At 46.5% G+C, this 15,590-nt stretch overlaps 1 protein-coding gene across 1 annotated transcript in view; it reads left to right on the forward strand.

Moving 5' to 3' along the window:
* ptprfa (protein tyrosine phosphatase receptor type Fa) overlaps window positions 1–15,590 on the forward strand; it is a gene marked incomplete at its 5' end in the record, with an annotated part of 370,668 nt that overhangs the window by 316,719 nt on the left and 38,359 nt on the right. Inside the window, one exon of the mRNA XM_080720119.1 lies at window positions 227–405. Coding sequence (XP_080576245.1) covers window positions 227–405 — 179 coding nt within the window. The remainder of the gene's footprint in view (window positions 1–226; window positions 406–15,590) is intronic.

Genomic DNA, 15,590 nt, shown 5'->3' on the forward strand with positions numbered 1-15,590 from the left:
TGCTTGTATTTAAAGGGGGAAACCACCCATTTTCAATATTTAACTATGTCATTAATATACCTTTGAGTTGTTATGAAGCCTCCCCCTTCCGTGTTGCCTAGAACTGGAGGATTTTGGGGTTTGTATTGCAAAGTAGTGTACTTTTCAAAACAGCAGTAGACACACTTTTTAATATAACTTTCGGCGATACAAATGAACACTGGATTTTATTGTTTTATTTCCTCAGAAACTGGCCAACACCAAAGCACATACCTCAAGATTCATCAGTGCCAACCTAACGTGCAACAAGTTCAAGAACCGCCTGGTCAACATCATGCCTTTCGAGTCCAGCCGCGTCTGCCTGCAGCCAATCAGAGGCGTCGAGGGCTCCGACTACATCAACGCCAGTTTCATTGACGGATACAGGTGACGTTTAAGGGCTTTGCACACAGACTGGTTTTGATTTGTGTGTCTTGTCGCATTCGGTAAACACTCATTGACTCCTTTTATGACTCCTTTTCGGATCCGCAGTGTGGATTCCGCACAGCCTTGCACACCAAATCCAATGCGTTTTAATCATGCAGCAGAAAGAAACGCAACGGTCCTGTGTGCAAAGACCTTTAGGCGGCATTGCCTACCCACGGCTGTGCAGCTGTCCAGCTGTCCAGCTGTTGGGGCAAATAGATGCAGTGCACATGCTTGTGTTTGTGGTGCTCCCCTATAGTGTGTGCCAGCGGTGACGCAATTGTAGTCCTTAGTGGCCATTTCTTGGGTCAAAACACAGGTGTTTCAATTGTTTGATTGCATAGAACTAATGCTATAGTCTAATCAGAACACCTGTGTAAGGCTGTGTTGACCCAAGAAATGGCCGCTCTTAGAACTACATTTGGCACACCCTATAGGCAGAAGTGAAAGTGCTTAGATGGCCCTCAACATGCAATTCCAATATGGGGAATGACTGGATGTTGCGTTCATTATACAGCCATCGCAGTGAGCAGGCGCTCAAACTTCACAAAGGGGCACTTCTATACGTGCCGATTTTTGGGGTGGTCTTTTTGTGGGTGTCCCTCATGCCATTTCACACCAGAAATGTAGCTAGTACAGTGTAGGGCATTAACGAAAAAGTCGACAAGTCGACTAAGTGGACTTCATTACACAAGTGGACTCCCACCAGAGAAAGTCGAAAGTCGAAGTTGAAAAAAAAATATATATATTATTTTTGCTCCATGTGTGCATATGTACAGCATTCAAACAGTAGGATTGCTTATTGTCAGAACGGAATGATCCAATATTATAGTGCTACATTACATTTGGTATAACATGGTTCTATTGTGAAAAAATAGCAGATCTACATGCTCACAACGCCTCGCGATGCAAGGCGTTGTGAGCAATTTCTGCCTCTATATATTTGACAATTTGGATAATGTTTAATTTGTCATTTTAGAGGTATTAAAAAGTCCTTAAATCGGCACTTTAGAAATGTGAAGACACCCTCTATACACTTAAACGTTATGTTGTTGAGCTGGACAGGGATAAGTTAATTCACAAGGTGTTTGATTCTTACTTGCAATGTATCAGATCAAATCAGTCTATGACCATTGGATCTCCACTGGGTGAGTGTCTGTCTGTGAGTGAGTGCAGATTGGATCTCCACTGGGTGAGTGTCTGTCTGTGAGTGAGTGCAGACTCGTGCGTCGTGAGTGCGTCGCGACTATGCTGCGGCCCCGCCCCCAGATCAAATGGATCGGCTTGGCTCTTCTTTTCTCTCTCATTTTTTGGTGCCTTTTGGCAACATGATGCCTGACTCACAACGCGTCATGTGCGTCATAGTAGCGGCCAGGGACGTGCTGGCCATTGGGAAAAGCGGGACATCACGTATATATGTATGTATGTAATCCGCATATCTCGAGAACCGTTCTTCCCACCGGCTTACAAATTCGGCGTTCCCCGCAGCAGCAGGGCACGAAAGGTTCTGTGTCTGCATAGATCTCCATATATGGCCATAAAATGGATGCAGACAGAGAGATACAGATATCTCCATATATGGACATAAATAGACACAGGCAAACAGATGGTCAAATATCTCCATATATGGGCATAAAGTGGACGCAGACAGACAGATACAGATATCTCCATATATGGGCATAAATGGACACAGGCAAACAGATGGTCAAAACGGGTCCTATGACAACAGGTATAATGGGGTTTGCATTAACGGGGGAACCGGCACTGTGTCTGCAACACAGTCGGAGGCACAGACAGATACAGAGATCTCCATAATGGGCAAACAGAAGGTCAAAACGGGTCCTACAGAGATCTCCATATATGGGCATAAAATGGACACAGACAGACAGATCCTATGACAACAGGTCCTACAGAGATCTCCATATATTGGCATAAAATGGACACAGACAGACAGATCCTATGACAACAGGTATAATGGGGTTTGCATTAAAGGGGCGGGGCATTCATTCCCTATTTATGTAAGGGGCCAATCTCACTGTTACGTTCAGAAATAACTGTTTTATGCCAATTCAATACTCTTAACCATTTATCATTAAAGGAAATATATATATATATATATATATATATATATATATATATATATATATATATATATACCACAGTTGTATGACTGTTTCTTATATAAACCCAATGTAAAAAAGGGGACCTTTGTTGCCGGACAACGCCAGCCTGGTAATATTACCAGGCTGGGAGAGCAATAAGCGGGTACGAACACCCTGGAGAGACTGACACCAAATGGGTTTTCAGGGGGTTACAAAGTCACAATTCTTTATATAAATTATCCTGTACAGAGGCCTCTAAACGCCACAAAACAATAAAATACAAAAGAAAAAACCGCAGGCCAGGCTCCGGTTCGTCTCGCTCACCGGCTCGCCAGTCTCTCCGTCGCTGTAAACTATACGTTTTGTACAACGTTGCTAAATCAATGTAGCCTAGCTACTATACTCAGTCACATGAGTCTCTGTACACCGTACATGGTTCTTTAGAACCCCCGCTGTCTCTGCTCTGTACAGCACGTCCTCTCCGCTCCCCTGCTCTCCTTCAACTGAGGCGCGCCGCCTCATTCATAGTCCTGTGCCCTGCCCAGCCGCCATTCCATTGGCCAGGCGTGACGTCACCCCTCACGGCATAGGCCGGAGCCTCGCTGCCAGTTATCCTATCCAGAACCTTCATTCACTTAAAGTCCCGTAGTATACTCAGTCACCATTCAGAAAAGAAACATGATTAGGGGAAAAGAAAGGAATATTATTGCAACATAAATACCATAACGAACATACAATGTGTTTAAATAAAGAAATAACAAGAAAACACCATTGTACATAAAGAAATAATACAAAAAAAATAAAATAAAAAAATAATACCCTCCTTTCATCCCTATCACACTCCCCCCACTTTGTCGTTAGCAGTCCCTGTAACGAACTCATGCCGGACTATACCTGACAGGCGGCTGCCCCAAGTTACTTCTAGTGGAACGACGTGGACCCATAGGGAAAAGCCCATAACACTGCGGTACTGTTGGTCTGCTTACTTCAGGCACTGGCTCGGGCGCCACCGTTGACTGTGGTGGAGACACACATATTTTCAAAGCATTACGATGGACAGTACGATCCCGTCCTCCCCGTTCCGGCCTAATCATATAAACCAGGCCAGCCTCTCCAACTGTTCCCATCACTACGGCTCGGGGTCCCACCAAGAGGCCAACTTCCCCTGCCCTTGTCGATTCCGATTCCGTACCCATACTCGCTCCCCTGGTAGCAGCGGAGGGATACCTGCCCTGCGATCATAGATACGTTTCCGCTGCTCAGCTGCCCCACCCATCCTCTGCCCTGCATGACGATAGGCAACATTCATCCGCTGCTGATGGTCCTGTACCCAATTCCCCACTCTTAACCTGGGCTGTAACGGGGGCACCCCTAATTCAACATCCACAGGACGCCGCAGATGACGGTCAAACATTAAATAAGATGGAGCACAGCCAGTGGCGCTATGGGGCGTATTGTTATAAGCATGTACTAATTCAGAAAGATGTTCAGGCCACCGTTCTTGTTTGTTAGCATCTAAAGTGTGCAACAAATTTAATAACGTTTGATTCCAGCGTTCCTCCCCCCCATTTTCGGCCGGATGATACGGAGTAGTACGGCTCTTACTTATGCCATACAGATCACATAACTGATGCATTAACGCAGACTCAAAGTTCGGGCCACTGTCCGCATGAAAACGGGCGGGGCATCCGAACGGTTGAATGATATTAGCCCACAGGGCGCGGACAGTAGTCTGCGCTGTCTGGTCCCGAGGTGGTATAGCCCAACTATACCTAGTGAATAAATCAGTAGCAACCAGAATATTTTGACACACGTCAGCAGGCCTACCTAAAGTGAGGAAATCAATGGCAACCACTTCCAGTGGGTAGGAGACACTAAACAGCTGTAAGGGGGCCCGGGGCTCTACTCTAGCTTTCTGTAGGCTGCAGTTGACACACCCCTGATGGAACCGACGTACCTCCCCCTCCATGCCAGTCCAATAGAAGCGGCGCCGTAGTTGGGCCAACGTCCACTCTGCTCCAGCATGTGCCGCCGCCACATGCACCTCCCTCCACACGTCCTGGCGTCGGGAACCTGGACAGACAAGCTGGCAATACACCTCTTGAGTATAAGGATCAATGACTCTACGACACAACACACCGTCCTTCAGTTCCAATTTCGTCCATTGCCGCAGTAGTTGATTAGCTCCCCGAGACCAACTCTGTTTCTCACAAAGCGTGGGATGGCGTCCGCGTGCCACACATTGAGCCACCAACGCGATATCCCCATCATTTTGCTGCGCATCACGCCATTCGCTTCCCTCCCGCCCATCGTGAACACACTCCGGCGTCAACTCCACCATGGCCACCCCAGCGGTCTTCCCTGGGAATCTGGACAAGGCGTCCGCGTTAGCATTACTCTTGCCTGGTCGATATTTAATGTCAAACGTAAAGGAGGCTAGCTGTGCCGCCCAGCGCTGTTCCACTGCTCCCAAACGGGCGGTTTGGAGATGGGCCACAGGGTTATTATCCGTATAAATAGTAAATTGCGCCCCGGTTAAATAGTCTTTAAACTTCTCCGTCACGGCCCACTTAAGAGCCAACAGCTCTAATTTAAAAGAGCTATAGTTCGCATCGTTTTGCTCTGTAGGATGCAGATTCCGGCTCGCATAGGAAATAACCCGCTCTCTGCCCTCTTGGACTTGTGCCAATACAGCGCCCAGGCCACGGTTACTCGTATCAGTATACACCACGAAGGGTTGGCTATAGTCAGCATAAGCCAACACAGGGGCCTGCGTAAGGGCCGCTTTTAGCGCGTCGAACGCCTTCTGACAGTCATTCCTACTTGCCAGTATCCGCTGGCCAAGTCGAGTGTGGAGAACCATTTTGCCTGGGTCAGGCTCGTCAACGTTGCTTCGATGTGCGGCAAGGGAAAAGCATCTTTATGAGTGATTGCATTCAGTTTGCGGTAATCAACGCAAAAACGCCAGCTACCATCCTTTTTTTTTTACTAACACGATCGCCGCGGCCCATGGGCTACAGCTCTCGGCAATAACTCCTTTCTCCAGCATGTCGCTCAGTAGCGTCTTCATCTCCTTATACATCGCAGGTGGCAGAGGTCGATGTCGCTCACGTATGGGGGGGGCATCTCCGGTGTGGATCTGGTGCTGCACCACGTCAGTCCGGCCAAAGTCTTCATCGTGGACAGCAAACACCTTCCCCCAGGTGGACAGCATGGCCCGCAGCTCATCTCGCTCCTCGTCTCGCAGGTCGGTGCGCTCCGTCAGTGCCCGCATCTCTTGAGGCAGCTGCCGCCCCAGCTCAGCCGCTTCGGTGGTTACCAACGCGACTTCCACCGTTCCGTCTTCTCCTAGTGACAGGCTCAGATCCTTGCGCCCCCCGGACATCAGCGGCATCTACCGGGTACAGGACTTCTACCACACCAGGACTTCACTCCGGCCAGGAACCCGGATCTTCCGTCGGTTGACAGGCCACACATACCCCAGCGAACCATCTGCATTCGTCACAGCCTCCACCTGTTTACACGCCGCAAACGCATTTCTCCAGGCAGCCTTCTCCTGTCGCGGGGAGAAGGCAGCCTTCCCCGGCCATTTAAACAGAGTGTTCCAGCATGCACTTACGACGTTCATACCAATAATCAAAGGTTGAGTGCAATGCTCGTCTTTTATGATAACGACCCCCCTCCCAGGCACAGTGATTCCCTCTAGTTCCATATCTAACACTGCATAGCTCGTGTAGGGAATCTCCAGGCCATTGGCCGCTCTTAGTTTGAAAACAAGGGCTTGTTTGCCCAATTTAGCTGGAGAAAAATATTGATTAAACAGACTCTGTTGCATTAAAGTAACCTGCGATCCCGTATCCAATAAGCCCCGTAAATAGACTCCCCCCATAGTGATCCCGATAATGGGACACTCCACTGTTGTATGACTGTTTCTTATATAAACCCAATGTAAAAAAGGGGACCTTTGTTGCCGGACAACGCCAGTTGGAATTTAACCAACAAACCATTAAAGGTAATATTACCAGGCTGGGAGAGCAATAAGCGGGTACGAACACCCTGGAGAGACTGACACCAAACGGTTTTTCAGGGGGTTACAAAGTCACAATTCTTTATTATAAATTATCCTGTACAGAGGCCTCTAAACGCCACAAAAAAATAAAATACAAAAGAAAAACCTAACACTCCTAAAAGGCGCCGCTAACTAATAAAAGATAATTCAAACCAATATCAAAATGTTAAAATGTTATCTTCAATTCCTACTAGCAAAGTGCAGGGTGCGTATCATGGGTCACTCTACTAGTGTTCGTCAGTTCAACTTCAAACGAATAAGCGAAGCAGAGGGGGGTGCAGGGGAGCCCAGTATAGTAACAACAGCTTAGCAGATAGGGGGTTCAACAGCATACATCCTACGTCTCAATTCCACGGCAGGTCTCTGAAACACACAAGAGGAGCTGTACAGCACGTCCTCTCCGCTCCCCTGCTCTCCTTCAACTGAGACGCGCCGCCTCATTCATAGTCCTGTGCCCCGCCCAGCCGCCAATCCATTGGCCAGGCGTGACGTCACCCCTCACGGCATAGGCCGGAGCCTCGCTGCCAGTTATCCTATCCAGAACCTTCATTCACTTAAAGTCCCGTAGTATACTCAGTCACCATTCAGAAAAGAAACATGATTAGGGGAAAAGAAAGGAATATTATTGCAACATAAATACTATAACGAACATACAATGTGTTTAAATAAAGAAATAACAAGAAAACACCATTGTACGTGTAAGGGAGTGATAAATGATTGCCAGCAGATGGCGCATTTCTTCTGTATTATGTATGCTGTTGCTGCTGTGGCTTTTGCCTTTTTGTCCCTCCACAGCCACCGTAGGCTTTAGTTTTTCTCTTTGTTTCCAAAGGTAAGGAGGGATTCTACACTGTGCCACTAAAAACTATTTAAAATAGTATATCAAAGTCTGAGTTAATTCTAAAACATTACAGAGCATGTTTGTTACATGAAGCATGTGTTGTGTTAAGGATTTGACTGTTTAGTTGCTGTTCCTCTACATCTAGTGTGTAAATAATGTTCATGTTTATGGCTAACAGTGTGTGAGCTAATCTACAGTTTGACAGTGTTGTGGCTGGCTAACCAGTAGCCTAACTTGTAATATGTTTACTGCTTTGTGCATCATATTTGTATAAGTCCAAGTGTTTTTGTTCTGAATACAACTGACAGTGAGTTTTTCTCTTTGTTTCCAAAGAGCTGTGTAATAAATGAGGGTTTGCTTGGCCTCTCAACCACCATTGGACGTCTTGTTCCTTGTCCATCTTTCCTGCCCTGGTATCCATATTCCCATATTCCACCTAAACACAACACAGAGACCTCACTGGGGCTGGTCAGCAGAAGGATAGGGTTACATTTGGTGCCGTGACCCGGATGGTGGTTCTACTGGAGGTTCAGCAGACACCTGGTAGATTGTATCATTGTATTCAAATTGTTTTTGCTGTGAATAGTGTTTCATTTTTTTGAAGAAAAAAAAAGAGATTTAAAAGGGTCTGTACAGAAAAAGAAAGAAAAAGAAATCTGTGCCCAAAAGAAAGAAAAAAGTGAGCGGAAAAAAAAAGTTTTCTGAAGACTGTATTGAATGCAACGTTGAATAATTTGTGCACATACTGTGATGCTTATAGTGTTGGTTTTTTATGTTGTTTTTGTTGTGCTTCTCCCTGCTAACATATACTGTAACACATACACTGACATTCTTACATGTCTGCATTAACCCAAATGTCAAACATGCAACGCCATGATGAGAACACCCCTCTTCGTCCCCTGTCAACAAACCCCCCTTCAGTGAGGCAGAGACAATACAACTACTCACTAAGACCAAGAACTGAACAGGATGAGAGAATGCATGCCACAGGCCACACAGCAATTGTCATGGGAGAGATGAACAACCCTCATGAGATCCCACCACATCACCAACAACCTCCAGATACCACACTGAACACTATGTCTCCCCAGGGTAAACTCACACACCCTACTGTTGGTCATCTAGTACATCCTCGTGTACCCACCACCCCTCCAGCCACCAACCGGACCACAACATCTCCTAACCAGGCACATACTCCTGGTCTCATGGCTAGTGGGCAGCCACTAGCTACATCCAGTAATACCCCCACACCTCCCAGCCATGCCTCAATGTCCACCGACCGGGTGAATGCTCAGGGCTCCATGATTAGTGTGCAGCCACAAGCCACATCCAGTCATACCCCCACGCACCCCAGCCATGTTTCCATAACCAATGACCATATAAATTCTCAGGGCCTGCCTGCGACAATATCTGCTCCCAGAAGTTATGATTATGCCCCCACAACCACATTCAACCCCACAGCTGTTGTTCATCTTCCCCCAGCCACTGCAACCATGACCCCCAACCCTATTACTCCCAATGACCCGAGGCAGCTCCCCCCAGTGCAAGCCTACATGGCTCCAAGAATGAGCTCAATGCCAGCTCAGACGCATCCAACGTATGCCCCACAGGCTACTGTGCATGGCCCTCCAGTGAGCATCCAGAGTACTATGAGAACAGTGTCTGTTCCACCGGCAAACCATGGCTCCCATCCCTCCAGTTATTCGATGCCTCATCACCCATCATACGGGATGCACGCCCCCCCCATCCTCAACATGCCATCCTCAAGTATATGGGCAACCTTCACAAGCTGGCCCCATGTCCTCCAGTAATGTGTATCCTGTAACGCAGACCGGCCAGCATGCCCCCCAAATGCAATATGCTCACTCCCTTCCCCCATCTGCCACCTTGAGCCATGTTCAAACTAACTATTTTGGTTCAACCACTGTTCAGTTTTTGATGAGTTAAGGGCAGAGTACGGGGACATGCAGAGATCTCTGGACCCCCTAGCTGACTTTTATGAGAGGAGCCAACTTCCAGGGGAGTCAGCATGTTCCTACGCTATTGCTTTGGAAGCAACACTGAGGGAGGTGGAAGATGCTCAGAATGGTGGGTGTCCTTTTCCAGATCGTGACGCTAAACTGACAAGACAGTTCATGAGAGGGTTGACTGACGAAGAAGTGTACTCAAGAATTGCCCCCATGAAGCCAAGACTTCTTGGCTTTCGTGAACTGCAAGTTGAGCTTAGAAATATGGCCAGGGAAACAACAAGATTTAATCTCCAGCACAAACAGAAGAATACCTTTAGCCAGGTCCAAGTTGCGGGGAGCATACATCAGAGTGAACCCTGTGACAGAACCGAGCCAGGAAAAAACAGCTCTGAGCTCTCAGAGTTAACAGCATTGTTGAGAGCCATAGCTCTGAATCAAGAAGATCAGAGTAAAAAACTTGCCGACTTGGAATCAAAAATTAACACCCCCCAAGCACCTGCTCCCTTCAAACCTCGCACAAATGGGAATGTGAGCGGAGGAGCCCCATTTGTGTGCCACCGTTGTGGCAAGCCTGAGCACATAGCAAGTAGTCCGGTTCACTATGTTAAGAAATGTTTATTCGTTCAAAATTTGTGGGGATTTGTAAAACTATACATTTTTGGAATCTTCAGAGCATGGGGAATCCAAAAATCTTTGTTTACATTTGCACAGAAACCTGCAAAGCCGCCATTTTGGACGTTCAAAATGGCTGATAATTTGTGCCATCTTGGCTTCTAGACAACCTAGAAACTTAATTAAACATGCAAATCCTATGTTTTCTGGGTCAAGGAATCAAATGAGTAAATGATGGGTGGAAAATGTCCTGGACCCCCACCCCCTTTCTGGGTGTTATCTATTTTGGGACCTCCCAGAACAGTACGCCAGCCAGTTAATGTCCGATTTTCATAATATCAGAGTTGTTTTGTAGGTTTTAAAACATCCCGAGTTCATTTATTACACTTTTAAAGCAGCCAGAATGACCTGTCTGACTTTTGGTTGGGGTCTTTCCTCACCTTGGACCCCCCAGACAGACCCCTGAGCCTATCTCAGTAATCGCTCTGCTCCTGCTCCAGAACAATGTTAAATTATATCATAATTGAAGCATAAAAGTTGTTGTAGCTGGGCTCTGGAAACAGAAATGAGTAGTAGCAAATAACAGGGGTCTTCCACAGGGGGTCTGGGACCCCTGGGGGGGGGGGGTCCTCATAGTTACTACAGGGGGTACGCCAAATCTTTATGGGATCTTTTTTTTTTTTTTTTTTTTTACATTTGAAACTTTGAATGTTTTTAGGTATCCTGGGTTATGTATTGTACTTTGATGGTTTATTAGTATTCTCAGTATTATTTATATATTTTGTGTGTTAGACAGTTATGGTTGACAGGTGTTACTGCAGGGATTGCAATAATTAAGGTATTGCAACTTCTTACTTTGGGCGTGCAGAACAACGTGTCTATTTATTGCACTGCACTCACACTGACCACACAACACGCACACCTCTTTGTATTGTCACCCCAAAACCCTCACCCTATCCAAGAGCCCATGGTCAATTATGCCCAAAGAGATTCACTACAATACAATAATTTCAGACATGCAGGATCTATTCGTCTTTATCATCGTCATCTTCGATGTCCAACCTAATAGTGTTGACAGTGTCTCCACCATAGCATAGAGTAAAAGGCAGGTTATTTGACTACCTGCACCATCCCTTGCAAACTGCTTTTCAGTCACATTATGAGCTCAAGTACTGCCTTTGGAGCAGGGAGGGCAAGACACCTGACTGGAACATACCCTCCACTCTCTGAATTCCATCTATTTTCTTCAATTGGTGGGCAATTTGACAGGTATGATTTATCCCTCATTGTGACGTAGTTGGCACAGAGGATTATGTGGTAACAGTGCAGCACAAGTTGGAGGTAGTATCTCAAGCTCTAAGTTCTTTGACAGAAATAGTTCCCATCTGAGTAATTGCAGGGTTGTTGGACCTTTTGAACTGTAAACACGGCATGCAAAATGCTCCAATGATGTTGATGGATGCTCACCATTAATAAGCTCAGGAGGAAACCTTGCCAAGGTTCTTGAAGCAGTTTATGGCTTGGTCATCATCATCAGGCTTCGAGTAGGCATTGACCCATGTACTTTGGAGATAACAAATGTTCTTCCCCAGTCAGCAACAGGTAGATTGTGTAGGCCAAGGAACCCTTGACATTTGTGACATATAATAACTTGACCTCACTCGAATATATCTATATTCTTTTTTTTGTATCTGTTGCAAATTTCAGAGAAGTAACAGCAGGAGGACATCAGTGTCGGGTGACCAAACACATATATCTCGCAAAGCACCATAAGCAGTAGAGGCAAGGACTTTAGTAATCAGGGCCTATTCATGTCTGTGCACTTCCTCAAAATCATGTCCCTTGATGAATGTATTATATTATGATGCCTACTTTGTCATAACTGACAAATTGCCCTGAGCTTCCATCAATCGAAGAAAATATATGGAATTCAGGTTGCAAGGGACGGTGCAGCTGCTCAAACAATAACCTGCCTTGCACTCCTCCCTGCAAATGCTATGTTGGAGACTGTCAACACTATTAGGGAGGACATATATTGTAGTGAATCTCCTTGGGCATAATTGACCATGAGCTCTTTAAGAGGATAGGGTGTGGGGTTTTGGGCTGACGATAACAAAGAGGTGTGTGTGTGTGTGTGTGTGTGTGTGTGTGTGTGTGTGTGTGTGTGTGTGTGTGTGCAGAAGGAGCGAATACACTTCCCGGCAGCGGCACCTGCCGCGGCGTCGTCGGACTTGCCGACAACAGCCGCGGCAATGATTCCTATGCCGTGGCAATTATACCTAATCCGTGGCAACGCCGGACAGACCGACAATCGAGCTGTTGCCGAACCTATCCCCCCCCCCCCCCCCCCCACACACACACACACACGCAGGCACGCATGCATGCACACACGCAGGCACCATGATCAGCAGTGGACCAACGTGCTCATATAGTCAATTATGTATAAAAAAATGAATGAAGTATTAAAACAGTCATGTCTGCTCTCTCTGGTGGTCGCTTGCTGACCTTCCGGATCTGCTGGTGGACCACCGGGTCCGCCGGGCCACACCGGCAGCCGCCGTAGCCGCCGTCACCTGCCGGGCTTCACCGGCAGCCGCCGCTAGCAGCCGTCACCTGCCGGGCTTCACCGGCAGCCGCCGCTAGCCGCCGTCACCCGCCGGGCTTCACCGGCAGCCGCCGCTAGCAGCCGTCACCTGCCGGGCTTCACCGGCAGCCGCCGCTAGCCGCCGTCACCCGCCGGGCTTCACCGGCAGCCGCCGCTAGCAGCCGTCACCTGCCGGGCTTCACCGGCAGCCGCCGCTAGCCGCCGTCACCCGCCGGGCTTCACCGGCAGCCGCCGCTAGCAGCCGTCACCCGCCGGGCTGTCTGTCTGTCTGTCTGTCTGTCTGTCTGTCTGTCTTGGGTCTTCTCCACCTCGCCTCTCCACTTATATCTATCCATTTTACGCACAGCTGTTTTGCGCTGCACGTATCTATCCCGCCACACACACACACACACACACACACACACACACACACACACACACACACACACACTGACAAGCGCTGTGGGATTACCTGTGCCCATTTTCCCTTCGTTTTTACCCCTCCCTAGTCCCAAATATACAGTATATTATATACTGTATATAGGCTTATGCCTTATTGTATTCATTTTATTGTAGGCTATAATAGTTATTGACCATAGCTTAATAGTCTGTTATTTGTATTTCTTTCGCCCGGCCTGGCCGTTTAATTATCCATTTCTACCTTCAATGATTAATGATTATTTGATTGATCCATCCGCCCACACCGCGATAATTTGTTAAAAGACAAATCATGATTGAAAGCCTAGGCCATGGCTGTCTTGAACTTGAACCGTCCGTGGTGGAAGTATAAAACATTTGGACTATAGGCCTATTAGGCTAAACAGCAGCTGCTCACCCCACGTCAGTCACTTTCTCTGATGGTCCGTGCAGTTATGTAATCTCTAGCATACTCCTTTCAAGTTCCAATTGGCGGTGTAGCTTAATTAATGGGCCATCATCAACTCGTTGTTTGATCTACCAGCTGGGTTAACAACTCCGACGCACACAGCGCGCCCGTAGTAGCAGGCGTTTCGCACGCACAAGTAGGCTATTTTCACAGACAGCAGGTTTAGAAAATATGCGCGTTACCTTAAATATTATACAATAAAATGACTTTATCAAAACTGACAATGATAAAACTGGAGCGGACATAAAATAAACACAATGGATACAGGCCTAATAGGCCTATCCTTTTTAATGCAATAGGCTACGCCTTGCAAAACGCACGCATGTCAGTGCGTGCGTCCCTGCGACATACATACATGCGTGCGTGTGCGTGTTGCAAGACGAAGCTATCAGAACCCCGTGGCATTTTGTATTAATTATAATATTTATTATTGCTGTGTTTAGATTATCTGGTCAGAGAATCTGAAAAAATTATCCTGTAGTGTTTAATTCTACCCGATTCAGTCGGGCCCGATTATCTTGTAGTGTATTGCCAGCTAAAAGTCAGAGTAAAAGGCTCTTGGGCCAGTTACGGCCTGGGATTGATGACAACAGAAATCCAGAAATCTCCACATATGCCAATCTGGCACAGTGTGTGAATGGAATAGGCGAAGGCGCTGTCCATGGTGCTGAATTATCGTTCCACTGTCTCGCCTCGCTGGAGTCAGTGCCCGGCAAAACGCCACAAATACATGCTTATGTATTTACAGTTAAGCCCTGCTCGTCAACCACAAATACAGTAGATGAATACATATTATATTTGTTACTATCGCTTTGAAGTTATTATATAAATGTGAATAAATGTTAAGGGCAGATATTCACAACATGACAAAAGTGAGTTTCCTTTTTTTTTATTTTACAAAGATGCGAGCAGCGTGCAAAACAGGTGTGCATAAAAAAATAGGTGGAGAGGGTCAGAGGGACTGATAGACATTGATTATTATGATTAGGTCTACTACAAGGCTACACTAAGGAAGGAAAGGGTGGTACGTAGACAGACAGACAGACAGACAGACAGACAGACAGACAGAGAAAGTGGCCAAATTGGCCACTTAAATTGTCTGCGGTTGATCCCGTCATGCACTCCTTTGAAGTCAAAATTGGGCCATTCGGTTTTTGTAACCTAATTGTTTGTTTGAACGCACAGCAGGGAGTCCTTGCAGCTGTCAATGGTGATATAGTCAGACAATAGCCTACACTTCATATTCACTTTATATATTTATTTTATTAACTGTAGGCCTGGTCCTATAGAGCTAGTAGGCTATTGCATGTCTTATTACACATAAAAAAAAAACGCGGAGGCGCCGTGGGCCGCTAAAAAAAGAATAAGAAATAGATAGATAGATCCAGTCACAACAGAGCAGCATCATGTCCCAATCCTACCCAGCAGACATGTCAGTGTTTTGGCCAGGTCAGACGATCGCCTGGAATATAATGGACCCTTATGGACATTTTAATTCTTGTGCGGGTAGGCCTAAAATGAAACCAAATGGACCCGTAAGGGGGGGAACGTTTGGTTTAATTTTACACTCTCTCACTGTGGAAAACACTGCGCGCGCGCGCGCACACACACACACACACACACACACACACACACACACACACACACACACACTCATGGCTGGCTTGCTGGCTGCTGGTCAGTATAACAGAAACGCATTGTCCTTTTTCTTTCTTGGAGCATTACAGGTATTTTGCATATACTGTCTTTCATGTATGATGAGGGCATCATACTGCAAACTATTACATCACGCTGCTACCTGACAGGGAGTCTTACTGGTTATTATTAATATCTTATAGGCTAACTGTGTCATTAAGGCATTATGTTCGGAAATGGCTTTGGTTAATAATAAACCTGACGCCGAGGTGGTGAATAACCCAACATGTTATCGATAAAATCCGCATAGTACATAAGCAGAATGCTGGTCACAATGAATCCAAAGATTTACGCATGACAAGCGCAGAGAAACCATATGCCTAAATAATAATAATGAAGAACATGTGTTGAAACATAAACATATCTATGATGAATTCGATTAAGGAG

The sequence above is a fragment of the Nannobrachium achirus genome, assembly GCF_963921795.1.
Source record: "Nannobrachium achirus genome assembly, chromosome: 1".
Lineage (NCBI taxonomy): Eukaryota > Metazoa > Chordata > Actinopteri > Myctophiformes > Myctophidae > Nannobrachium > Nannobrachium achirus.